Here is a 27,729-nt window from a genome sequence, read left to right as displayed (position 1 = left end):
GACAAGAAAAATAACAAGAAAATATATATTAGACTGCTCTGGGATAACAATGACAACATTTTTGTCATTCAAAATAGAAATAGTAATACATAGCTAGAATTCCTTCCAGAACTTGAACTCCTTGCTTACATTGCTTATGGGAAATGGAACAATGGGTGTGCCTGCTTCATATTTATAGATCATAAAGGATACCCATTTCAGAACCTTATTGTACACAAACATGCTTTTTCTGAAAAATATAATGCTGAAAATATATATAACATCCGGGGAAAGTAATTATTCTTCCAATGGTTCAAACTAATCATTCCAGCCAGGGTTGAATCAAAACTTAATAGCCTTTTGGAGGTGGCGGTGAATTGTAAATGTAAGGAGGGGATTTGTAAACATATGGGGGGTGTGAGGATTTAGATGGGGGAGGTGGTGATTTGTAGATGTAAGGAGGTGGAGGGGAATGTGATGGAGGTGGAGGCGACTTGTAGACATATGGGGGAGGAGGTGATGGTGATGGAGGAGGAGGGGATTTGTAGACATATGGAGGAGGTGGAGATTTAGATGGAGGAGGTGGTGATTTATAGATGTAAGGAGGTGGTGGGGAATGTGCCGGAGGTGGAGGAGATTTGTAGACATATGGGGGAGGAGGTGATGGGGATGGAGGAGGAGGGGATTTGTAGACGTATGGAGGCGGTGGAGATTTAGATGGGGGAGGTGGTGATTTATAGATGTAAGGAGGTGGTGGGGAATGTGCTGGAGGTGGAGGAGATTTGTAGACATATGGGGGAGGAGGTGATGGTGATGGAGGAGGAGGGGATTTGTAGACATATGGAGGAGGAGGAGATTTAGATGGGGGAGGTGGTGATTTATAGATGTAAGGAGGTGGTGGGGAATGTGCTGGAGGTGGAGGCGACTTGTAGACATATGGGGGGGGAGGTGATGGTGATGGAGGAGGAGGGGATTTGTAGACATATGGAGGAGGAGGAGATTTAGATGGAGGAGGTGGTGATTTATAGACATAAGGAGGTGGAGGCGATGGAGATGGTGGAGGAGGGGATTTGTAAATGTAAGGAGGAGGGGGTGATGGAGAAGGTGGTGGTGGAGATTTGTAAATGTAAGGAGGAGGGGGGGAGGGTGAGGGTAGTGGTGGTGACTTATAGATATAAGGAGGTGGTGGGGCGGGAGATGGAGGAGGTGGTGACTGGTAGACATATGGAGGAGGAGGTGATGGTGATGGTGGTGGTGGTGACTTGTAAACATAGGGTGGTGGAGGAGATGGTGATGGTGGAGGTGGTGACTTGTAGACATATGGAGGAGGTGGGGATGGTGATGGTGGGGGCGGTGACTTGTAAACGTAAGGTGGTGGAGGAGATGGTGATGGAGGAGGTGGAGACTTGTAAATATAGGGAGGAGGCGGTGATGGAGATGGCGGTGGGGGTGGGGGTGATTTATACACATAAGGAGGAGGTGGTGGCGGAGGAGATTTCAATGGTGGAGGAGGTGACTTGTAAATGTATGGTGGGTGTCCCTCATGCTTTGGTGGCAAAGGTGGAAAGTGTTTTTGGTGGTGGGGTGGTGGTGGTGAGGCATAAATGTAAGGCTCATTGGCCACCACAGTAGTGGCTATGAGGCAAAATGCTATAGCAGATACCAATTGAGGCCAACTGCCCCGTTTTCCCGAGGTACCCATCTCTAGCATTTGAGCTCTAAAGGAGAAAGATAAGTTGTCCTTAGAGTTAGACTTGCAAAGTAACGATGGGTGCCAGCCCTTTATATAGTGAACTCATCGATCATTCTTGAAAATGATGTTTGTTTTTTAATCCCTATAACAGGCTGTATAATTCTTTGAATGTCATCCAAATCTCACATTGCTTTCGTCTTTTCAATGAACAAATAAGTATATAGTTACCACCAAATGATTTGCTCTTTTAGTTACCTATGAGTAGAGAAATTTCCTAGCATCTAAATTTCATTTTCATGAACAAAGTCAAGATAGAAAGAGTAGATGAAGTGGTGCATGGCTGGAGCAACGCTGTTTTGTCAAAAAAATATTAGATATATATGAAAGCAGGTTGTTGTTTTCAGACGAAGCTGCAGCCATGTAGGAATACAGAAGAACACGACAAATAATGGGAACGAAAGTCAAAATACAGTTCTCTTGTATCCTTTTTTAAATTACAAAGACTTGGTCCTTTATTTCATGCACATTGCTTAATTATCCATCTAACTAGTTTGGAATCTTGCAATCTTTTCAACATTCTTCTCTACACGACCAGCCGACCTCAATATCAGTACGGTAATTCTGAAATGGATCGTTTTACTATTAAAATGATTCTTGATATGATCGTTTGGTTAAAATGACATCATTTCAGAGCGTCCCTAACACTGAAATTTTTTGTAGTGATATCTTTGATATGTACGTAAACTTCAGTAAAAGTTCGAAACGTTCATCATGGACAATGGATATATGGAGGATCAGTAGATGGGTGTGTTAGGTAGAGATCGGTTTTATAATCCTTATTTAATTTATTTTGGTTGACTTATGTGTCGGTGTGCAATATTTTGATTGAGCAAATAGTACTTAATAATATTTTTAGTGAGCTTGGATCAATACAGCTAGACCTAGAATATCTTATCATGGATGCATGTAAACTAATTTGCGACAGGGATCAAATACTTGTAATTTGAAGATTCATGTTATTATTCTTATTTGTTTATTTATTTATTATTTTTTTTTTTTGTAGATATTACTTAAGAGTCTTTATATATCAATTAGCAAGAGCAAGAGCTAATTGATAGAAAACGAAGGGAGTTTTCAGTAAAGTAATAGCTCCATAATTTTTAATCATTGTATCTAATTTTTAAGTAAATAAAACCATCCAATCATTACCCAAATCACGATAAAACTTTCCTAAAGTCATTGGAGAAGCAATTAGAATTACCGTTGACCTAGCTAATTAACTATGCAACACGTACTATGCTTAGACAGCTGAGATCAGGTAATTTGTCGGCAACTTGCCATTGAGGAGTCCATTAAAGAAAACCAAGACAATTATCTTCATATTATATATATATATATACTGTATTGTTCTAATAATATTTTCCTTGAAACATATGGCAGAACAATAAGTTGGGATCTAGCAACGAAGCATGAACAACTTCTCAGCCTTGGGTTGCATGGAGAAAATAGATTAAAGAATGAAACAATAACAATAAAAATAAAAGTAGTTTCTGGGGTAGTTAACTGGAAGGAGAGGAAAAAAATATCAGTGGAACAAGCAGCATAAACATTTCAAATTTTTCTCTAAGACATTAATTAGGCACGTATTTTATTTCAAAACACGAGGGATTTGGTAAGAAAAATAGTAGTATTTATAAACAAGTGCCTTTCAAAGCACAAACCAATAGTCTAGCTAATTCCATGTTTAAGATTGAAAGGAGGCATCAACTCCCTTTAAAAAGTTTCAAAATTTCTTCTAAAGCTAGTGTCGGCTTGAATCAATTAGGAACACGTCAATTTTGAAGTCTCCACAGCTGGTTGTCAATGAAGCAGCCAGCTAGCTGGCCATTGCCAAGAAGGACAAAGAAAAATGAGCAGGAAAAGTTGGCCTTTGCCGTGTTCGTAGTCAGAAGAGATAGACCATGAATTAATTAAGATGATGCCCTCGAAGCTAAACATATCCGGATTTTTAATAATTTTGCGTGCAGATTGCTAGCATTTTGAACAGTAAATATGAGAGAGTTCTTAAGAGATTTATTTGTTCAAATATAAAGGCGGACAGTCAATACCTATCCGGACAAATAAATCTCATAAAATGTCTTGTATATTTACTGTCTAAATTGCTAACAATTCAAATTAAAAAATTGCTAATAATCTCTATATATATGAAGCTACACTAGTCTAGTACTTGGTTGCCTTGTACAAGTAATGCCGTGTGCTATATATGATTGTTATTTCCTAAGTTTTTTGTTTTTTTCATGAGCAAGAAGGGTAGGCCGAGTTTGGAGAGAGAAAGTTGTGCAATGCGATTTTGCGCTATTCTACAGGACCCTTTCATTTGACATTTATATATCCCATACCATTAAAATTTTTTGTCAACTTAAATGGCTAATAATGCATCATGTAATGAAAAATAACTTAAATGGCTAATAATGCATCATGTAATGAAAAATATCCGTTATTTATACCCTTATAAAATTTGTGAAAATACAGCTATATATATATGGCCTTAAATCAAATATATACATATATATTAAAAAAAATATTGCTAAACTATCTTCCAACTCGACCGTGAGTCCTTTCTTTTTTTTTTTTTTTATGAAGGTGTATTTTTATCATTTTTCCTTCCTCCCTCACATTGCAATTTTTTAAATTTTGCTTCTTGTTTTCCATTGTCTCGAAACACAAAAAAAGACCATCATACCCACGTCGATACACAGAAAAAAAAAATAAAAATAAAAATAAAAATGCTAGAAGTTTTTCTGGTGTCTTTCTAGTTTTAGATAGAAATTATTTTCTAAAAAAGCAAAAAAAAACAAAATGGCACTTATTTCTCTCACTCGGTTTTTAAAAATTAATATACACTTAATTAATTAGAATTAGGAGGACACCAAAAAAAATATTAGGACAACACCTTGCATTCCCCCAAAAAATGATATCAATCTACTGTGATCCCGTACGCAAAGAGATCAAGGGAATTGCAATCTTGTGTAAGAATGGGCTCCCTATCCAATTTTTTAGAATCACTAATTGCATGTAAGGGATATCGATCCGATGGAGTGGCAATAAGATTTATAGTCTAAGAAGAAATCTAATTTGAAGTGGACGTCTTAGTTTTAGTATAAACTATCCTATAACCTTCACTATGTGCGAACTACAAAGAAAAAGGTCTATCGACGGCCAATAAAACATTAAAAAGCTCAAATCAACCAAATAAAAAAAGCAATAGTAGGTGAAGGATTCATTTCTTGCATACCATCAAACAATTGTTTATCCTTCCTCCACCTATATTATATGATCCATTGGCAAGAATCGTATATGCCCATATAGCAACCACAAAAAAAAACTCAAACGTTTTAACCATGTATACCATGTATTACTCATACAACAAGGACATGCAGAACGACCCTCTTGTACTCTACTCAAACAAATCACTATTATAAGCAGAAAAATCATTTATTATCCACATTATGGACGCACGCATTGTAAATACTTTTTTGGAGAATACATCATAGGTCGGTTTGATATCCCATAATTCCATCAATTCTGATATTATATATAAGTGATCATTTTTGCCTAGGTCGCTTTCAAATGATTTTCAATCAACCTCAGTTGCTTAACGGAACCTGTTAGGGAATTTAGCTATATTAGCACTTATAATGCAAGAAAAATAAAAACAAAATATTTATTAGACTGTTCTGAACTAACAATGACAACATTTTCTCATTCAAAATAGAAATAGTATTACATAGACTTCCTTTCTTTCATAACTTGAATTCCTGACTTACATTGCTTATAAAAGATGGAACAATGGGTGTGCTACATATTTGTATATCATAATGGATCCCCATTCCATCAGCTTATTGTACACAAAGACACTTTTACTATAAACTAGAATGCTAAAAAAATTTATTACATCCATGGAAAGTAATTATTCTTGCAACAATTCAAACCCATTCAAGATAGGGTTGAATCTAAACTTAATAACCTTTTGGAGGTGGGGGTGATTTGTAAATGTAAGGAGGTGGAGGTGACGGTGATGGAGGTGGAGGTGACTTGTAGACATATGGCAGAGGAGGTAATGGTGATGGAGGGGGAGGAGATTTGTAGACATATGGAGGAGGTGGTGATTTATAGATGTAAGGAGGTGGTGGAGAATGTTTTGGAGGTGGAGGCGACTTGTAGACATATGGAGGAGGAGGTGATGGTGATGGAGGGGGAGGGGATTTGTAGACATATGGAGGAGGTGGTGATTTAGATGGGGGTGGTGGTGATTTATAGATGTAAGGAGGTGGTGGGGAATGTGATGGAGGTGGAGGCGACTTGTAGACATATGGAGGAGGAGGTGACGGTGATGGAGGAGGTGGTGACTTATAGATGTAAGGAGGTGGTGGGAAATGTGATGGAGGTGGAGGCGACTTGTAGACATATGGAGGAGGAGGTGATGGTGATGGGGGAGGTGGTGATTTATAGATGTAAGGAGGTGGCGGGGAATGAGATGGAGGTGGAGGCGACTTGTAGACATATGGAGGAGGAGGTGATGGTGATGGGGGAGGTGGTGATTTATAGATGTAAGGAGGTGGCAGGGAATGAGATGGAGGTGGAGGCGACTTGTAAACATATGGAGGAGGTGGTGATGGTGATGGTGGGGGTGGTGACTTGTAAACGTAAGGTGGTTGATGAGATGTCGATGGAGGAGGAGGTGACTTGTAAACATATGGAGGAGGTGGTGACGGTGATGGTGGGGGCGGTGACTTGTAAATGTAAGGTGGTGGTGGTGAGGCATAAAAGTAAGGCTCATTGGCCACCACAGTAGTGGCTAAGAGGCAAAACGCTATTACTGATATCAGTTGAGGCCAACAGCCTCGGTTTCCCGAGGTACCCATCTCTTAACACTTGAGCTCTAAAGGAGAAAGATGAGTCCTTAGAGTTAGACTTGCAAAGTAACGATGGGTGCAAACCCTTTATATAGTGAACTCAACACTAATCATTGAAAATGATGTCTGTTATTTAATCCCTATAACAGGCTGTATAATTTTTCGAATGATTTCCAAATCTCACAATGCTTTCGTCTATCTTTTCATATAATTAAACAAATCAACAAGTAGTTAACTCCAAATGATTTTTTTTTCAGTAGAGAAATTTCGTTTTCATGAACAAAATGATCGATCAGGATAGAAATTAAGAGTAGGTAATTAGGTGCTGCATGGCTGGATCAAACACTGTTTAATTTGTCAAAGATTAATATTTAAAGCACGTTGTTTTCAGACGAAGTTGCAGTTTTTCTTCCTTTTTATAATCACAAAGACTTGGTCCCTTCATTATTCATACGTTAACTTCTTCAATAAAAACTTGAACGTAGTCTTCATGCACAATGGAGGACTCTATGGGTGTGTGTTAGGTGGCCATTTTATTTATAATTTTTATTTTAGTTGACCAAATTAAGCGTCGGTGCAAGATTTTGATTGGCCAAATATTACTTAACACTATTTTTAGTGAACTTGGATGCAGGTTCTATATAGCCAGAACTAGAAATGTCTTTTCAAGCATACATGTAGACTAATTTCGGATTGAGGTCCCTGCAATTTGTGTTATTACTCTTAACTCCTTTTTTTTCTATTAGACGGGACTCTCTTGTCCGGGCAAGGAGCCCATAGAGTTCCTTTCAAGGTCCCTGTTATTATCTGTGACGTCCATTTTCTTTAGACACGAAATCCTGTTTAGTTTTGATGTTTAGGTTGAATTTTTGTATTAATTAAGTCTAGGTTAGAACTGGGCCGGGTGGATTAAGTTCCAAATCTGTTGAACTGGATACAATAAGTTGTCAATAATTTTTAATCATTGTGTCTAGTTCTTTAAGTAAATAAAACCAACCAATCATTATTTCTATTCAAATAACCATAAACTTTCCTAAAATTAATTGCAGAAGCAATTAGAATTACCGTTGACCTAGCTAGCTAGCTATATATCCAACACAATGCCTAGGCAGCTGAGATCAGGTAATTTAATTTGTCTGCAACTTGCCCAATGACTTTCTAACAATTGACCCAAGGCATGCACACTACAAAAAAAACAAGGTTTAGTAACGCTTGGAATAGAGGCGCTTTAATAAAACATCCCTTATAGGGACGTTTTATTGTGTAAACGACACAAAATAAAATTAGCAACACCTGCGCAGAAAAACGTCCCCTTAATTCGGGACATTCCAATAGGACATGCCCCAATTTAGTTAATAAAGTGCGCTTGGCTGGCAAGCGCCCTTAATTCGGGACGCCTGCTATCTAGGCGCCCTTAATTAGGGGCGCCTAGCTGGTAGGCGCCCCTAATTAAGTGCGTCTGGCTGGCAAGCGCCCCTAATTAAGGGCGTTTGGCTAGCAAGCGCCCTTAATTCGGGACGCCTGCTATCCAGGCGCCCTTAATTAGGGGCGACTGCTAGCTAGGCGCCCTTAATTAAGTGCGCCTGGCTGGGAAGCAACCCTAATTAAGGGCGCCTGGCTGGGAAGCGCCCTTAATTCGGGACGCCTGCTATCCAGGCGCCCTTAATTAGGGGCGCCTGCCAGCTAGGCGCCCTTAATTAAGTGTGCCTGGCTGACAAGCACCCTTAATTCGGGACGCCTACTATCCAGGCGCCCTTAATTAGGGGCACCTGCCAGCTATACGCACTTAATTAAGTGCGTTTGGCTGGCAAGCGCCCTTAATTAAGTGCGCTTGGCTGGCAAGCGCCCCTAATTATGGGCACCTGGCTTGCAAGCGCTCTTAATTCATGACGCCTGCTATCCAAGCGCCCTTAATTAGGGGCGCCTGCCAGCTAGGCGCCTTTAATTAAGTGCACCTGGCTGGCAAGCGCCCTTAATTAGAGGCGCTTGCCATCTAGGCGCCCTTAATTAGGGGCGTCTGCCAACTAGGTGCCCTTAATTAAGTGCACCTGGCTGGCAAGCACCCTTAATTAGGGGAGTTTGCCTTCTAGGCGCCCTTAATTAGAGGCGCCTGCCAGCTAGGCGCCCTTTGTTAAGGGTGCCTAGTTGGTAGGCGCCCCTAATTAGGGATACTTGCTAGCCGGCGCACTTAAATAAGGGCGCCTGGATAGTAGGCGCACCGAATTTATTTTTGTTAGTGCACGAGCTTAATTTTCCCTTCAATATTTTCCCTCTCCCCGTACAGTATCTTTAATTCAAATAAATCTTATGAAATTTTTCGTTAATTCTAACCCAACGCCCACCCACTCACCACCGAATCCCTACCTATGAACTAGTCGCACGTACGTGATGGCTGGTTGATCCCGTCCGACTAAACAACCTTGGCGGACGGAATGTGGGTTTTAGTAGCGAAAGGATATAGTTTAATTTGATGGTAGGGGTTGTAATGTAAAGTTGGTAGTTGATAGGGGTATATGGTAATCGAGTGGTCGTAGTTCATTGGGGGGAAATGATAATTAATACCCATAAAATTTACAAATTATTATTATTATTTTATTTTTTATTTTTAAATATGGGTTGGTTGCCGGTTGGTAGCCACAGGGGTGGCCAAGGAGCCATCCTGGTGGCTTGCCGCCACCCTCGACCCATTGGGGTGGCGCGCAGCCACCCTTGGCCACCCTGGGGTGCCTTGCGTGCCACTCCGCAAGTGGGGTGGCCGTCGAGCCACTCCCAGATTTTGCTGGGGGTGGCCGTGCACCACCCCCAACCCCCAACCAAATTAATCAACGATGGCCCAAAGGCCACCCCCACCTAAGGGGTGGGACGCGGGCCACCCCAAGGTGGCTAGGGGTGGCCGCACGCCACTCTCGGCCATTTCTAGGGGTGGCTTGTTGGCCACCCCCTCCGATCCCTGCCCTCATTGTTTTTTTAATATTAAAATTAATTTATATATTTAATATATTTATTTACTTTTAAATAAGAATGACATGTATTTATTGGTAATGATGTGATACACTAATGGAATCCATTAACTACTTTGACAGAATTTAATTGATTACAGGAATTAAATTATTATTGTGGCCTATCCCGATAATTTCTGAATTAGTATTATTTTTGTTTTCATATCACATAGATGAATTTTTAATCTAGACAACCACATTAACTGATTTTGCATTTATATATTTTTTAGTTTAAGTCTCTTTTAAATGTATTTTAATTTTTGTATTTACTGTTTATTTTTATAAATAAATTTATAAGTGTTTTTTAATTTTAATATATTCATATTTTTAGTTTTTGCGAGCGGGAACTTAATTTTCCTTTTGATTCCTCAGCTCCCGCTCTAAGACTTAATTTCTCCCTCAATATATATTTTCCCTAACCTCTCCCTGAGTGGCTCGCCAGTCCCCCCTCTCTGCATCAGGATATATATATATATATCCTGATATATATTTTTGATCCCTAGCCTCTCCCCTCTCCCTCAATATATATCGATCCATATCTCTCTCTACAGCGCCAGTTGCCCCTCTCTCAATCTCGATTTTCCTATCTCTCTCTCCGGCGCCCAGTGACCCGCACGGTTGGCCAACCCACCGGCCATCTTCTCTAGTCGAAACCGGCCTACCTCTCTCTACGTTCCTGTACTAGTGAGTCTCTCTCTGTCTCTATTTTTCTTTGCATCTGCTGTCTCTTTAAGTTGTCGATTTAGGATTCTAATAGTCAGATTTTTGATGTATTATGATTTTTAGGAGAATTAGAGATTTTAAATCCAGCAAATTTTTCTCTGCTTTTAGGGTGTAGTTGGTTTGTTGAATGCAGCAATCACAATTTTGAAGAATCTCCGTGGTTGTCTTGTAGTGTTCTTTCAGATTTAATTCAGTTTTGATTTCACTGTGCAGTTCGTTCGTAATACCTTCTCTCTTTTTTTTTCTCTTTTTTTTCTTTTTTTCTTTTTTTTTTTTTAATTTTATTGTTTTTCCTTATCCTTTATTAGCATGTTCCTTTGTTTTTCCTCTTCATTGGTAGTGCCAGAATAGTCTGCTTTACTATCCAAAATTACTCGTCGAGATTGGTGCCATTTTTTGAATTTTAATTGTCTTATCCACCAGATAAATCTTATCTTTGCCATAAAATTTATCTTATCATCAGGAAATTATTAGTCAATCATCTGATTTTCGAAAAAAAATAAGTTTTAAAGTATTTTTCTCATGATAATTAAGGTGCCACTTTCAACTAACAAAAATCTTTTCACACATACTAGCTAGAAATTTGAGATCAAATAATATTTTCATTAGGAGAAAATACTTTGCACAGATGTGTTGAAAAGGGTAGAAAAATATATAGCATCATCAATAGTGATCTACTCCATTGAAGTCCCTTTCTACTGCTAAATTTTGACTATTGTATCATTTTGAAATTTGTTTATGGGCACTAGGTAAAACAGTAAAGAAAATTTATTTTAGAGTCAAAACCAAATAAGGCAAATCTAAACTCTTAGCTAATCATCAATCTTGCAATCTAAGGAAAAGGTGTCTCAAATAATAATCAGTAAGAGTAAGACATGCCTCCCAAAAAGTTATCTGCTCCAAAAAATTAAATTCTAAGCATTTCACCATGTAACATAGCAGTTTCCTCAATACAAACATTGAGGACAAAGTTGTATGTGATTAACTTGTATATCTAATTTGTGTATGCATGTGTTTATTTTTTCAAAAACACTATAATATTGTAAGTCTTTATGAGTCGATTAGTTGGTGCGTAACACTTTTCCATATTCTATATAAATATAGGAGAAGATGAGGGCTCTGAGTTCACAAGACACTGCAGTAAGCTCAAGCTTGACACATGGATCAATAAATTGGGCAACTGACGACGCTTATGACAAGGTCATGGAAAATGCAGAATACACTGGCCGTTTACGAGCAATATATAATTTTTGTGAACTCTTTTAAGAGGTGGTACACTTTGTGTTTATGATATCGTTTTGGTTATTTTATTTCATATGTATGGTACAATTTTTGTTAACTCTTTAAGATGTGGTACACTTTGTGTTTATGACATCATCATTTTGGATTTAGATGTCTTATGAGATATGAGATTGTATATATGGATTAGATATGTATTGTGAGATATATATATATATATATATATATATAAGATTGTATGAGATTGATGAATGGAGAAAATATTTATGGATTAATTCAATATTTATGGAGAAAATACGCAATACAATATTGTATTGCGTATTGTATATCAGGAGAATATAAAAAATATATATGGATAGCATGGGAAAAATATTTTCTCTATATATTAATTATTGAAGGCGCTTTGCGGCGTGGAAGTGCTCCCATATAGAAATAGGGGCCCTTTACACGCAAGCGCCCCCTTTCTTGCCCACCTGAGCGCTCCATTTTTATAATGAGGGCGCTTCCTAGGTAAGTGCCCCCATAAGTGCCCCCATTTAAAACAGGGGGCGCTTCCTAGGCAAGCGCCCCCATTTAAAAAAGGGGCGCTTCCTAGGCAAGCGACCACTTTTAAAAAAGGGGCGCCTCCTAGGCAAGCGACCCCTTTTAAAAAAGGGGGGCGCTTGCCTAGGAAGCGCCCTCATTCTAAAATTGGGGCGCTTGATTAGGAAGCGCCACCTTTTTTAAATGGGGGTGTTTGCCTAGGAAGCGCCCCCTTTTTTAAATGGGGGCGTTTGCCTAGGAAGCGCCCCCATTTAAAAACGGAGGCGCTTGCCTAGAAAGTGCCCCCATTTAAAAAAGGGGGCGCTTGCCTAGGAAGTGCCCCCATTTAAAAAAAGGGGCGCTTGCCTAGGAAGTGCCCCCATTTAAAAAAGGGGGCGCTTGCCTAGGAAGCGTCCCCATTTTAAAAATGGGGCGTTTTTCACAACTAAGCGCCCCCTTTTAAAAAAGGGGGCGCTTTGTTCCAAACGTCCCCTTTTTGAGGCGCTCTTTAGTAAAAAAACGTCTCAATCTTAAATTCTAGTCGCCATAAAAACCGACGTGTCCCAAGTGCCCCTAGTCAAGCGTTGCGAAATCAATAGGGACATTTTTTTGGCCAAAAATGCCCCAAATAACCATGTCGCTAAACCTTGTTTTTTTTGTGGTGGCACATCTTGAGCTAATTATCTCTTGGGGTGCATGGAAAAAATGAAACAAAATAAAAGGATCAAACAAAAAAAATTTGGGGAGCAATATATATATATATATATATATATAGAAATGGGAAGTGAATATAGAGACAACGTACGATATTTGAACTCATGACTTTTTCTTTATACCATATGAAATCACAACTTATACCAAAAGCTTAATCTTATGAAAAATTAAAGACTTTTTTTTTTCTCTATTTAAAATGGTAGGTTGGGAAGACTAATTGTGACTATCCGGCCTACCTAGGAGTGACCATAGTAGCACCTACCCGTTGGGAGCCGCACAGGAGGGGCTTAGATGGTCGGAACCACAGGCGCTCCCTCAAGTCCGACTGAGCCATAACTTGACCCAGCTCCACCAAGGCATCAATGAGAATCCAAAGTGGCTAATACTAATCTGGCATATATAGAGATTTTTTATTGCGAAAATTCGAACCCACGTCCTAATAGACTTAGTCGTTCTAAAATGTAGAAGAGTGAGCAAAAAGACCAAACAAAGGAGCAAGACTTTGGGCACATAGTTGCTTTGAAAACAGGGAGATTTGGTAAGAAAAATAGTACGTAGCATGTATAAACACAACTAATTTCCATGTTGAAGAGTCAAATTAAGGAGGCATCAACTCCCTTTCGAGTTTCATAATTTCTTCAAAAACGTCGGTCTGAATTCAATTAGGAACACGTCAATTTCGAAGTTTCCACTCTCCACTTGTTGCCAAGGACAAAGAAAAATGAGCAGCAAAAGTACGTGGTCCTTAATTTGCCGTGTACTGATCACTCGGAAGTCTTTCTAAGAAGAATCGGGATTAATTATGAATATGATATTACCTAATATTGGTCCAAATTCTACGGGAGACAAAAATCAAATGATCATCAAAAACAAAAAAAACAAAAAAAAAGAAAGAGAAGTTTAGATCAAAGTGAATTAAACAAGAATAAAAAGAGTAAAAGTTTAGCATTCTTCTTTCTTAGCAAGGATGGAACTAAGATTTCTTATCATGTTAATAAAATAGAAACAAAGAAGAAAGTGGTGAGAGTTTCCTCTTTTGAGAAGAAAGAAGAAAGTGGGAATGGGAGTTCAAACTCTTTTATTGTCAAGAAATGCCTATGAGCAGTGGCGGAGCCAGCCATTTTATATTGAGGGTGCCGCGATTTGGCGTCCTAAAAATTTTCTGTACTATAAAAATTTGGTAATTCACACAATATATGCATCACAAAAAATATCTATAAAAGTTCATAAATATGTGCTCAAATTGATATATTAAAAATGTAACATGTCGACACTATATCAAAAAGACAGAAATACAAAAAAAAAAAAAAAAAAAAAAAAAAAAGTGTCTAGAACTGCACTTTACGAAGAGACTAGAGAGAGGGTCTTAGAGATTTATTTTTTATTTTTTATTTTTTTTATTTTTTTTTTTTTGGGTGTGGGAGAAGGGTTGATGTGTCTTGAGTAATGGGTAGGTAAAATTGTAAAAAGAATTTTTTTTATTTTTTTATTTTTTTATTTTGAGGGTGCCATAGGTTAAAATAAAAAAAAATAAAAAAAATCCTTGGGAGTGCCGTGGCACCCCCAAGGGGTAATGTGGCTCCGGCACTGCCTAAGAGAAGAAGTGGGTCATGCCATGCATTGATTACTGATTTTGAATGAGCAATGGAGAGAAAAGAAAGAAAGATGTGAAGAGACGTGTGTTTTGGACTTAGACATGCATGCTGCATAAAAATATGTACATGTACACAAATTTCCTTCAAACTTCAACCTACTCTAATAAGTGATAAGCGTTATCAACATTTTTGGGTTTTTCAAAAATTAGTGTTTTGATTCCTAAATTAGTGGAATGACAATAAATGATTATTAAAATATTAAAGAAAACATGTAAGAGATAACATACACTTGTTACTTATTAGAGTAGATTGAAGGAAATTTCCTCCAAACCAGTTATGAGGAAATTTCCGTCCTAAAAACATATCCTTGCTCATTCAAAAAAACAAGTCTCTTCACATAACACATTCAAAAGAAACACAGAAATTAATGGCATGACACACTTCTTCTCACATACATTTATTGGGGGGAAAAGCAGCTCTGTTAAGGGTTTGGAAAATTTCCTCCAAACCAGTTGTGAGGAAATTTCCATCCTAAAAACATATCCTTGCTCATTCAAAAAAACAAGTCTCTTTCACATAGCTCATTCAAAAAAACAAGTCTCTTTCACATAGCACATTCAAAAAAACACAGAAATTAATGGCATGACCCACTTCTTCTCACATACATTTATTGGGGGAAAAACATGCAGCTCTGTCAAGGGTTTTGGTTATGGTGTCGGGATAAAATAAAAACATTCTGATGTCAAATTATTGAATTAAACATAAGCTATAGTATAATTTGAAAATTATTAAAAGAACGCCGGGTTTGTTTTAATAAGTGATTAGGTTGAAATTAAAATATATTAACACGTACAAAATGAATACTAGTTTTATTTTCTACATGTTAATTTAATAGCTTCCTTTATCTTTTGTTTCTTTTTTTTTTTTTGGCAAATAGGAAGTGGAAGACAGAAACAAGTTTTCCTCCAAATATGTGTCCAAAATAAATAAGGAGATATTAGACTTGTAATTAATAGCCAATTTTCAGGCTCGGTCTGTATTTTATTTTACTATTTGAACATATTTTGTTGGACATTATAATTAAGTTTCTGTAGTGAAATATTGTAGACATTCCGCTTAATTAGTATGGAATTATACCTTTTGTATTATTTTTAATATTTTATATACTAATTACCAATCATAGTATTATAGATTTTCAATTTTATTTTATTTAATGTATTGTTTTAGAATCTCTAATTGTCAATGTAGTAGCACAAAAGGTCAATAAGGCATTTATCTTTTTCTTTTTTCTTTTTTCTTTTTTTTTTTGGCTCAAATTTGATAACCCTTTGAAATATCCAATAGTTGATAGCCCGTCCACACTTTGATGCGGTATCAACATAATCCAAGCCTAAAACAAATTGACTTTTGCAAACAGTTAATAAGGAATTTGTCCTTAATATTTTTCTCCTTGGCCCCAAATCTAATAACCCTTTGAAATATCCAATGGTTAATGGTCCGTTCACAACTTGATGCAGTATTAACATAATCCAAGCTTAAAATGAAGTGATTTTTGCTATAAATACTTTTTTTTCTCCAATGTATATGACACAAGGGAGAAGAAGAATGGCTAAAATTAGCTAGAAAATTCATTTTTATCTTTGTTATCCTCATCATCTACGGCTTTCCTATAAACAAAGGTAAGTAGTTTCAATTTCCTTTTTTGGATACCCTTCTTTAGCATACGATATATCCTTTCAACTTCGAATCTTTCAAGCCGAAAGTAGTTTGTATCATTATTGGGCATTTATATAAAAAAAAAATATATATAAAAAAAAATAAATAAAAATCTAATATTTGTCAAAATGTTTACCAAATGATTAAATCAATAATTTCTTGTAAGTTTAACCTATTTAGATAAATTGTGATTTAATATGGTATAAGAGTTATGGTCCCAAGTTCGAATTCTAATTTTATTGTTTATTCAATTTCAATTAATTATTCCAAGTATTGGAAGAATACTGTATACAAATTAAATTAATATATTATTAAATATTCCACATATTGGGTCACTTGTGATTTAAAATCTTGATGCATGATTCTTATTTCTCTCATTCTTAAATTTTCACTCATTGATATAATGATATTAATTTAACCTACAATGTCGAATTTTGAGTAGCTCTAAACCCTTGGTAATTTCTAGTCAAATTTTGCTCATACCGTAGTAAGATCAAGAAAAATTTCTCTAAAAATTTTTATATGAAAAAAAAAATAATAATATATGTATCGATGTTTTATAAAATTAACTTGATTTTATAAATCACTAGCTATGTCACTTCAATATCCACGAGAATATTGAGCAAATAACATTCTCTCTTTCTTTCCCTGTCCAATTGGCTTCAAAACTTTCTCATATTGTAGCAGGTGGTGAATATGACTTTATAGTAAGCAAAAAATTCGAGGGAGCATGTTGGAGGACTGGGACCTTCTCAATCCTATGTAAACTTGATTGCATGTCAGAGGGTTATCATACTGGACACTGCATCAGATATAAGTGTTACTGCTTTCACAAACACTATAGGCGAAGGGATCAAGGCTGGCAGAGAAAGATACACAATGAGGTTAAAAGAGACCAAAACAAATAAAGAGGAGCGAGAGATATAATGCACAATAATTATTATCTTACTAAAATAAATTGTGCACATGGTTGGGTTGTGAATGCACATGCAATATATATATATATTGGCCTGATTGAAAAAATTAAATAAATAAATAGCTTGTAGTTTAAATTTGTTTGTAACAATAGCTTGTGAGAACTACTCGGTAATATATTAGGTGGTGATGCTCTTAATTAAGGATAAAACATTGAGGAACTAACTCACCAATCCAACAATGCCAACAAACAAAAAAGTTCAAGAATTTAACAACAAAGCTTAATTAACAGCATTTTGTCACTCAAAACAGAGAGGCTTATATTATTTGTCTCGTGGGTCTTGAAATAATTTCAAAAGTAAGACGTAGTGAATGAAAACATTGAGTATATATATAAAGTGACATTTTCAAAAGTACTTAAAGTCAATTGTCTATATTCTATAAGGTAACAAAGGAAACTTTACGAACATTTGAAGGTACAATATAACTTTAAATGTACTCACTCGAAATTTTTTATTTTTTATTTTTTCATTTGTACCTAGTTTATAGAATTTGCATATCCTTGGAGTCATGATCAATGGCATATACTTGGTTACTTTCTTTAGTTAATGTCATGCAAAGATGGAAGCAGGGGGGGTATGTTTGGGTCTGTTGGGCTAGAATAGAATCATCTCTATTTTAAGTGAAATGGAGATGATTCATTTTATGGTTAGAATTTAATGTTGTTGTACTTAATAATGTAGATGGTGGAATGACATAATGGTTCATCTCCATTTCACATCTGCCTCTCTCTCATTGTCATTGCTCATTCAAAGCAGTAATCAATGGCATGACCCACTTTTCACAAATATTTATTGCCAAAACAAACAGCTCTAGCTCTCACTCTCACTCGCTTCTTCTCAAAATAGGTAATTAATTCCCCAGCTCTATTAAGGGTTTTGGTTATGACATCTGGATAAAATAATAACAATCTCACGTAAAATTATTAAACTAGTATACCTTGATGATTCAAAACAACCTCGAATTACTTTTCACTAGGTGATTGAGATGAAATTAAAATATATTAAGAAATAATTTTTATATATATTGTTATATTTTGTTAACACTAAATGAATGCTAGTTTATTTGTCTATATATTAATATAATTCTAAATCCTAATATATTTGTTCCCATTGAGAGGACCCAATTAGGCAAAACAAGTTGTGACCCAAGAAAAACTCAAGACCTACTAGGCTGCCACTGAGTCTTGGGAAAGTGGCCCCGAAACATTGAACCAGCCACTGAGTCTTGGGAAAGTGACCCAGAATTCTCCATGGTTATTTCCTAGTCTGCTTATTCCTTTCTCCCAAAACGCACAAATAGAAATTTAGACAGGGAATGACAGAAGGGGTGTGGGGCTGAGTGCCTCGGCAGGTGGGCCCGCACCCTGGGCTCCTCATCCAGGTAATTCCAGATACCCTCGTTCCATCCCAATTCCCAACTCCCAAAAATCAATTTCAAGACACCCCCTTAATCATTCTGACAGATGTACATAAATCAACAAATCCAGAAGTTTGTACCCAGTCAACACGCTGTATAGAATTCGAAGTTGAATAGACTATCATAAAGCCAGGAAAAAAAAATGTTGGTTGGAAGAGTAGGCAAGATAAAATGAGATGAATCATACAAACTTGATCCAATCTCCCGTCTATATCACACATCTAATCCTATATAGTCTGAATAATGGTTCTTCTACTAAAGAAAGTGATTTTTTTTTATTTTTTTTCTGGCAAACTAGGAAGTGGGAAGACATAAACAAAGTAACAAACAATTTGTATGCAAGAAAGATACCGAAGTTGAGGAACAAAGAAAAAAAAAATGGAGGTGACTTCTTTAAGCCCGTCAGTGATTATTCCTTAGTTTTTAATGCATCAGCAAACACCTCAGTGTAACATATGGGGCAAGCCTGTGAAAAGAAAACATTGTCAGCTAAATTTGGGTTGTGGCTAAACTACCAATAATGAGATATTCTATAATTTCAATTTTAAATCTCGACAGATAACCTTATTGATGCTAAGCCATCTGGTCCCACAACTAGCATGGTAGACATGCTTGCATGGTAGAGTGATCCGCCGGTCACCTCGTTTGTATTCCATCTGGCAAATTACGCATCTATATAAACCAAAATGAAGCAAGTTAGACGGACAGGCCGCGAAAAGCTCTTATGCTAGTGGGAGGCCTCAAAAGTGCAAGGCATGCAACACAAATGAACCACCAACCCAATCCATTATTCCTGAAAATTTGTATATTATGCTCTAATGCGTATGAATATGCGCATACGAAATCCTGCATGTATGCATTAGATGATGATTACATAGACATTGATGCTCAAAAAGGTGTCAGATGCTAGGTGCCACAAAACCACATGTTCAAGTGAAAGATACAATACATAGTGTCCCTATTAACACAAATTGAATATTTGACGCATTCCACTTCTAAAAATCTATCCCAAAGGGTAATTCTCAAATGTCAATCATAGTTGGAGAAAACAGGGACTGGTTAGTTATCTGTCACAGTTAACCCTGAGCAGTAAAAAAAATTTGAGAATCCCAAACAGCCCAGAAACCCACAAGTAGCATAGATGATGGTAAAATGTTTAGCTATCATCTGTGCAAACAGGAAGAGGCAAGTCAGGGCATCTGACTCTGTCAATTACTAATGTTAATACTCTTAAAGATTAATCTTTCTTTTCTTTTTCTTTTTTTACTTTTATGATTTTGTTAAAGGAAGGATTTGCGGTCTAAGAACAGCGCCCCAGAGACACTAGGTCCTCATACTTCATCTCTTACCATCGTCACCTCACATTTAACTAAATAACTACATAGTAAGCAAAGAAATCTTCCCTAGTGGACAGACAACGTTGGTAGTAAAATTTCATGGTAAGTTGCTATCTAAAACATCACCAACACCCAAGCAGGTGGACAAGCATGCAGCTGATAATCAAAACCGTTGTTTTTACCCTTGACATTGACAGTGGGCTGACAATAAAATTAAAAGTCCCTACACTTATTCCCTTTTTCACTTTTCTTTTACATTTCAAATTAAATTAGACATTATATGGCATTACAGAATGCAGGCAGAAGTCCAGTACTAAGATACAATCATACGACCCATCTCCAAACTTCCCTCAAGCAATGTTGTTTCACAGAACACTTTTTTCGGAATGACATGCTTACAAAATCCCTAGAAGGTTCAAATGACTTCTTTTCCATTATTTGCTGAACTTATCAAAAAAAAAAAAAAAAAAAAAAAGAGAGAGAGAGAGAGAAAGAGAGAGAAATTAAACTACCATATGTGATGAAGAAAATAATTGAAAAATTATCACATTCCATGAAATGGAAAGGATCGTGATATTCAAAAGCTAAATAAGCATATTTACTGAGAATGACAGTTGAAAAAAAAAAACAAAGATATTATTACAATCTCATAAAAGCACAGTTTGTAAGTCCAAATGTTACCTCTCATCTCGTGACTTCTTTCTTGAGAAGAAACCACACTTATACTTTGAGGTCGGAAGCAAAGAAATCAGGTCTTGAGAAAGACCTCGACTTTGAGTTCCAACTGCCTCGCCTAACTCGAGTAATTCCTGAATATGAAAATACTTTCATTACTATGTAGTATTAGAAAGAAAGAAAAAAAAGTACCATAAATAAGTCATTTCTACACAGTTCAATACTTTCAATTATTATCAACATTTTTAGGAGGTAGTAGATTTCACATATCACAGATGTTTTGAGATGAGAACCAGTGAACCACCACTATAATTGAAGCAACTAATCACCATTAATCAAATGTGTATAGCCAAATCAGCAATTAATATCTAATCCACCATCGCACGTCAAAATATTACAGCTTATAAGGCATAGAGAAAGCTTGGAATATGATCTGCTTCACGAAAACATTTTCCTTGTAAGGCTCAAACTAGAATTACAAGACCACCTCATGAGAAATAATACACTGAAAGTCAAAATGGCACATAACACACAATCATCAGCCTAAAAGCTGTGTAGATTCCTATGTTTCATAATTGCAATTTGACTCAAAGTTTCAAATAAGGCAAATAACACAAATGAAATTTAAGCAACCACCCATAGCTATGACGTAGCTCCTATGGCTTTCCCTGTCACACCTGGCTACAACCACCAGAGTTGGGTTTAATGCAAGCAATGAGTGATTTGGCTTGGCTTCGCAACAACTAATATAGCACTTCAACTGAAATGCTTTAGAATAATTTGGGAAAGCAGGAAAGGAAACAACTGTAGCAGCCAAGAATTCTACTATAGTCATCAGATTAAACTATAATTGAGATATGCAAAATGAGTATTTAGGTGTCATACAAGATTGCTTTAAACAACTGAATGATTGTTTGGCACACAAGTTATGCCAACACTATGAAGCTAATCTGGAGCACCAGAAACCACTTTTTTTGGTCAATAAGTAATAAAATTTTATTGAACAGTATAAAAGGTACAAAGTAGGTGTTCATTGTAACCTCCAGAAAAGTAGAGTCTAAAGTTCAAAAGGGCAATAAAACCCACCATGGAAGTTGCCTATAGCTTTCATCCAATTATATAGCATCCTTTAAGAACATTAACTTAATCTTTCTAGACGAAACTAAAAGACATGAGGTTTTAAATTTCAATGTAGTTTCCAAAACTGGACAAAGGTTAGAGCATATATAAAATTTGTTAGAATATTAATAAATGACTAGATTCATCATTTCCTACTAGCTTAAGCTTTTAGGAAAATTGATGACTTAACATGATATCAAAGTAGAGGTCTTGAATTTAAACCTAATTCTACAGTTTACCCCCCATTTCATTTAAATATTTCATGCGTTAAGCCTCTCACCCTTTCTTATTAGCTTAAGCTTTTGGGACAACTGGCGATTTAATAATAGTCAAACACCTTAACTGCCTACAGAGTTGTTTAATGTTGTTCACATTGTGCTACACAAATCTCTTAGATTTATAACACATGTTTCTTTGTTAATGTCTGCCATTTCCAGTGCTACACAAATCTCTGATTCCAACTTAGCAGTGGAATCAGATGTTAGAGACATTATGTAGACCAATATACAACACCTAGCCAAGATGACATTATAACCCCAATGGCCTGCATAATTTAATCAACCTATTAGCAAAGCCGATAAAAGTTTTTTGGCAATTCACAATGTTAGACTTTTTGCTAGTTCTATAGGTAGAAAAGTTGAAAATTTAGGAATCACATCAAGTTGTGACATGATCCACTCAGACTGCCTCTTACAAAATATGCCATACCAAGAGCTTTTGCCATAAATGAGACATCATTATTATTATTTATTATTATAGTATGACCAGCTTGAAATTTCACATTAAGATTCTCAGAAATCCCTGATTTGCCCCATTTTTTTTCGAATCTAAAAGCTTTGAAAATATTAATTTCCAATTACGAGCTTCTTAAAACTACCCAAACCACTTGAACAAAAAAGTAGAAGCTACTTAATCTCTTTCTGCCTTTTTATATAAACTTAGAACCAAAAATTGCATGCATACTCAAAAATATAAATTGAAATGCATACTCAAGGATATGCAGCAATGCTAAGAGAAAAGGTGCAACATTTTATGTTCTAACCTCATAGGTCATGTTATCAGGATCGACGTTGTCTTGCCAAATGACCTACAAATTTCAAAGAAAAATTGTTTCAGTTAATCAATTTATTAAACTATCATTGAGTTTCTCAAGTGAAACAGACATCCATGCTAGAAATAAGTTCATTCATACAGCAATGATCTGGAAAGAAAGTCCAGGGTCCAACAGCTATGACAAACACATTTTAGCATGGAAATTGATTAAAGGAAGCCTGGAAGGGCGGCCTAGGCTGTGACTCTCTCTCGCACTGGTGCATGTTTAAATGAAGTGTGCACATGTTGGAGAGAGAGAGACTTGAAGGAAGAAATCAGATCTCTACCCCCCGCATTTTGTGCATGTGTTAGATTATGACTTGATGCAAGACAGAAGGGCTGCCTAGGCTATTCATATGTTTACAGCATTTAGGTTCTCTTTTTTTCTTTTTCTTTTTGGACTCTAAACTTATAAAAAGCTACATACCTGATAATCATTAGAATTTTGATGTCTCCGTGGACCTGAAAAAGAAAGAAAGTTACTTAAATTGAGAGATAAATTGTTTAGGTTCCAATCAATATTACAGTAATAGAGAAAAATCAGAGGGAAGAAAGGCTGATGACAACTTCTACGCAGCCATGATAACCCTTTATGCCCAACTAATCAAAAACATCAAGTAATGAAAATTTCTGTGGTACAACCATCATATGTAGTCAATATCTTACATCTGTCAGGTAACAGGGGCTCATGTAGTCAATATCTTACATCTATCGGGTAACAGGGGTTCAATTTTTAATTTGTACACATGATTTACAAATGCTTGCTAACTTGGCATGCTAAACTCTTGGCTTCTAAGTTCCCAGCACACAGTTACTTTAAGTGAGAATAAAGTGGAGATAATAATGATGAATGACATTGCATATCGAGGCTTCAGATTGTGATGGTTCAAATCAGGTGATTCCATGAAATAGTACAAGGTTTAAACCATTCATAATGAGTGCACAAGAATAATAAATTGGATAATATCACTAAACTATATGCTGTATGGCTCTTAGAATTTCAACCTAAACAAAGCACCAGCTCATAAATTGCCCTCTCAAACAAGACGTTTGGCGAGCTTGTTTTCTCAGCCGAGTATTCTGTAATTTGGTTAAGAACGCTCCCTCCTTTGTTGCTTGGGTAAGAAAGAGAAAGATATTGGATGATGGTCCTCTGTTGATAATCAGTTAAATTAGTAGGTTTCTAAGATCACTTCTGGAACCAAGAAAACCCCCGGTAACATACATACCATTGATTCATCAACTCAACTTAGAAAAGAGCTGGTCAGCTACAATAGCTCCTCCTAAATCTAATGCATCTAGTATCCTTGACAGTTGTACTAAAAAACCCAACTACTATATGGTACTGACAACTTGGCATAGTTACAAATGTCAACTCATAATGTCCATGTTCTACATATTTCGGTCAACATTTATGCATACAGCATACTCGTTTATAGCTTTACAAATCGATATCTACATTAGGGACCACTATAGCAAATAGTTAGCCCCAAACAGGGAAAAAGAGATTGCCAAAGGCCTACCTGCATGAAGTTGACAAACATTCCCAACAGTTAGCTCTAAAACAGTGTAAAAAAGAGATTAACAAAAGCCTACATGTATAAATTTGGCAAACATACATGAAATCATGTAATGAAAAATCCTCTTAACTGCAATATTAAGAACAGACTTTACAATGATTAACACACCTAATCAATATCTTCCATGTTCCAATGGATTTAGAACTTACATTCTATATGGTTGTCATGTGTAGTAGTGCTTGCATTTCCTTCCCATTCTGTATGTAATGCAGCAGTCTGTTCATTAATCATCGTTGAAGAGTTCTCAAACGGCCTTCTATATTCATCAATTCTTGGATCATGATCATTCACCACATAAGCATGACTATGATCATAATACGAAGTGCTCCCAGGCTCAGAAAATCCAAACTTGTAAAAATTTGTATTCATGGGTGGGTACACACTTTCCTGCACATATAGGAAGGAAATCTTGTTCTCACATGAAAATCTTAATATAATGTTTGCAGCTATCTTCTGTTACAAAAAAAATTAAAAATTAAAAAAAAAAAAAAAATTAACTTTAAACATGGATTGATACTATGTAACCAAACACTTAAAAGTTCAAACTCACAAAGTAATGGTAGTAGACAAATTAAAAGCACAAATCAAGTATAAATCAGAACTTAATAGAATTTTTTTTTTTTTTTTTTTTTTTGTGGATGAATTACTTATGAAATTCTAAGATCCATATAAGCAAAGAAGTACTGCTTCCTCACAAATCCATATCTAGGAAACAGAGTATTGTAGCAAGGGAACAATCTCTATCAATTAAGAGAACAATTACGAATCTTTTTACCAAATTGTTGCTGAAAGCATACAGAAAAATCATAATATAATTTCCCTATATTTCAAAATTTATGACAATAAACATAAAGTACCTGACCATGTGAAGCACCAGAAAAAATGAAATTCACATGTTCATACGTAAGACCTTCAAAGTACTCCATAAAGCTTCCAGCTGTATTGTAAGGATAGCTGGTGTTCACATAATGAACTTCCATATGCGGGTTCCAACTCATTTTGAGCCACTAAACTCTCGCGCAAGAAATCTGTGCCACAACAAACACGGTATAATAAAATGAATACTTAATTTTCAAATGCACCGAAGCATACAAAGAAAACAAATGAGTAGATGCAAACCTGAGCTTCCTACAAAATTCTCGCTTGCAGATTCATTCAACGAGAAAATCAAGCAACCAACAAAAGCCGATTAGTTCCTGGTCTTGCAATGATTCCTACAACTGCAGAAACAACAAACAGAATTGCCCCAAAGTAAATTCAAACGCTTTAAGTGTACAAGCTAAATTTAAGAAAAAATAGATGAATGAATAAATAAACAACGGTTTTTAAGATCAATGCAACTGTTCAAGCAAAATTAGACAATACATTATGTTTCCAAAATTAGCCAAAGGCTCAATTTTATTTTATTTTTCCAATCATACAGTTCTCCAACCATACTTGTCAATGCTAAATAGTTCCAAACAAAATTTATCTTCTAATAAACTATCCAAATACTTCCATCAAAACAATCAGAACAAAATGGAGGAGAAAATTATTGAAAACATTATAAAAGAAAGAAAAATACAAATGCGTAAAACACCACGGTCGTAATATTTTTCGCCAATTTGCAACAAAATTATCCTGAATTTCCCGCAATCACTACAACCTAAATCACGTGCTCGTTTGGCTTCTCAGAAAATGAAGCAAAGGACCAAAAAAAAAATTAACAATAATTCGATTTAATCTTTCCCTATCATCAATGATCCAAGAAAACGTAAAATGCGCTTCCATCCGAGCCTACTACAAAGCAATTCCTGCTTACACGAGCTAAACTCCTCCCACGGAAACCAAATTTGCATTTCATTTCCTCTCCTCGCCCCTCATCTTCTCAGCAACCAAGCAGAACATAAGATAACCACCAAAAAAATACCTCATTACGTGTTACCGATCTCCAACAGCTCACTCCACACCAAGAAAATTCACGTTTTTTTCTTAATTTCCTTTTCTTTTTCCCAGGATTTCGGTTCCCGAATTTTCGGGAACGTGAGAGAAAGCACGCCAATGGAATCAATCCATCGCAAACTATATATAAATATATAAATAAAAAAAATAAAAAAAGCTCATAAAGAAAAAAAGAAGGAAAGAAATTAAAGAACCGACATTGATCGCTTTTCTTCTGAAATGAGCTTCTTCTGCTACTCAGCGGGGGGGTGTGTGAGAGAGAGAGAAAGAGAGAAAAGCGCATGAGAAATTGGGAACGAAATGGCAGCTTCGTAAATAATATCCAGTTCTTCGCTTTGGTTTTCCACAGATTCTGTTTCAATCCGAGGCTTTTATGCAGTGGTTATTTCTTGGACACGCGAAGCCAACTCCGTTACGGGTGGGGGTGGTGGTGAAGTGATCCGGTGTCACGCGCTGCGTGATTACAATAATTGCACCTCCACCTTTTCTTTTCTTTTTTTTCTTTTTTTTTTTTTTAATTTAATTTAACTTTGGTTTGGATTTAGTACTTGTGAGTGTGTGTAGGCATGTTAGCTACCTCACCCACCAATGAATAATGAATAATCATGGTTCACATGCAGTTCAGCAGTGGGTATAGTTTGTTACATTCACACCCATGTTGTTTGTACCAGACTTTTGTGGATAGGAACACGAGTAACCTTATTTAGCGGACTGTTATTATATAATTGCTAATAATTAAAACAAAAAAAAACAACTTGTTATCGACTTCGTCATAATTCGTAAACCGCACAAAGCCGACGGGCCGCTTAGCTCGAGACAGCATTGCATATAGATCACTAATTACAATGGGTTTGATTGATAATTATTAAAGTTGGGAAAGCATTAAGAAATCAAAATAATTAAGCATGGGCATGTGAGAGCCAACTTATTGCACACAACCGAATCCTAGGACTGTGGATGGGGTTGCAGTTAGTGGTTGGCTTGTCTTTTCCAAATGGGTGGTGAGGATGGTTGAAGAAGGATCACCAAAACCCTCTGAAAAATGGAAGTTGGTGTTTGTTGGTTGCGGGGCTTCGTTAGGAATTAAAACTCTTATTAAAGAAACGCTCATTTTCCCCCTTTTGCATAGCTGGTGTTTTTATCGCTGCTCAACAATCATGTGGGCGGCAATATATATGTTTAATGTCATCTACGTAAAGGGTATCCAATACCCAATGCTATCCCCCAAAAACAAAGTTGAATAGAACAAAAAGGGTTGGTGCATACCAACAAAAGAATAAGCTAAGGGTATCAATTCAAATAGCCAATGCTACCTCGCTTATTGGACATAGGCTCCGTTTATTTCGGGGTAAAATATTTTTCGTCGTAAAATATTTAAAGGGAAGTCATTTTACAGGAAAATATTTTACGATGAAAACATTTTCCGACGTTTGGCGCATGCATGGAAAATCATAAATATTTTTTATATTCACAACATGAAAATACTAATATACAA

The 27,729-nt window shown here is 36.3% G+C and overlaps 2 protein-coding genes across 3 annotated transcripts; both read right to left on the bottom strand.

Annotated features, from left to right (window-relative positions):
- Positions 1-6,635, bottom strand: LOC132163800 (uncharacterized). The gene is made up of 3 exons (XM_088518965.1): positions 5,703-6,635; positions 2,450-2,479; positions 1-1,614 (listed from the first exon to the last, which is right to left on the bottom strand). The coding sequence occupies exons 1-3, from the start codon at positions 6,595-6,597 to the stop codon at positions 329-331; spliced, it is 2,211 nt and encodes a 736-aa protein (XP_088375091.1). The 5' UTR covers positions 6,598-6,635; the 3' UTR covers positions 1-328.
- An 11,954-nt stretch (positions 6,636-18,589) lies between these two features.
- On the bottom strand, positions 18,590-26,669 carry LOC132164722 (E3 ubiquitin-protein ligase BIG BROTHER). 2 transcript variants are annotated; one of them, XM_059575275.2, is made up of 9 exons: positions 26,433-26,669; positions 25,413-25,513; positions 25,151-25,321; positions 24,443-24,680; positions 23,141-23,175; positions 22,664-22,708; positions 20,509-20,636; positions 19,054-19,162; positions 18,590-18,956 (listed from the first exon to the last, which is right to left on the bottom strand). In XM_059575275.2, exons 3-9 carry the CDS (start codon positions 25,289-25,291, stop codon positions 18,900-18,902), a joined length of 753 nt encoding a protein of 250 aa, XP_059431258.2. In that variant the 5' UTR covers positions 25,292-25,321; positions 25,413-25,513; positions 26,433-26,669; the 3' UTR covers positions 18,590-18,899. The 2 variants fall into 2 exon arrangements, with proteins under 2 accessions (XP_059431258.2, XP_088375221.1); XM_088519095.1 differs by lacking the exon at positions 26,433-26,669 and adding an exon at positions 26,203-26,325.
- Between the last annotated feature and the right edge of the window lie 1,060 nt (positions 26,670-27,729).

The sequence above is a fragment of the Corylus avellana genome, chromosome 8 (genome assembly GCF_965113065.1).
Source record: "Corylus avellana chromosome 8, dhCorAvel1.hap1.2, whole genome shotgun sequence".
Taxonomy (NCBI): Eukaryota; Viridiplantae; Streptophyta; class Magnoliopsida; order Fagales; family Betulaceae; genus Corylus; species Corylus avellana.
The sequence above is the reverse complement of the archived record's forward strand: the minus strand, read 5'-3'. Positions and strand labels throughout refer to the sequence as shown.

Excerpts from the sequence above, each read along its gene's own strand:
- LOC132164722 (XM_059575275.2), bottom strand. The coding sequence starts at position 25,291 with ATGAGTTGGAACCCGCATATGGAAGTTCATTATGTGAACACCAGCTAT. Across the intron at positions 23,176-24,442 it reads ACATGACAACCATATAGAAT|GTCCACGGAGACATCAAAAT; the intron begins GTAAGTTCTAAA and ends TTTCTTTTTCAG. Across the intron at positions 22,709-23,140 it reads AAAATTCTAATGATTATCAG|GTCATTTGGCAAGACAACGT; the intron begins GTATGTAGCTTT and ends TGAAATTTGTAG.
- LOC132163800 (XM_088518965.1), bottom strand. The coding sequence starts at position 6,597 with ATGGGTACCTCGGGAAACCGAGGCTGTTGGCCTCAACTGATATCAGTA. Across the intron at positions 2,480-5,702 it reads CAAATCACCCCCACCTCCAA|ACCCATCTACTGATCCTCCA; the intron begins AAGGTTATTAAG and ends TCTACCTAACAC. Across the intron at positions 1,615-2,449 it reads TGATCCTCCATATATCCATT|CCACTACTGTGGTGGCCAAT; the intron begins GTCCATGATGAA and ends TTTGCCTCATAG.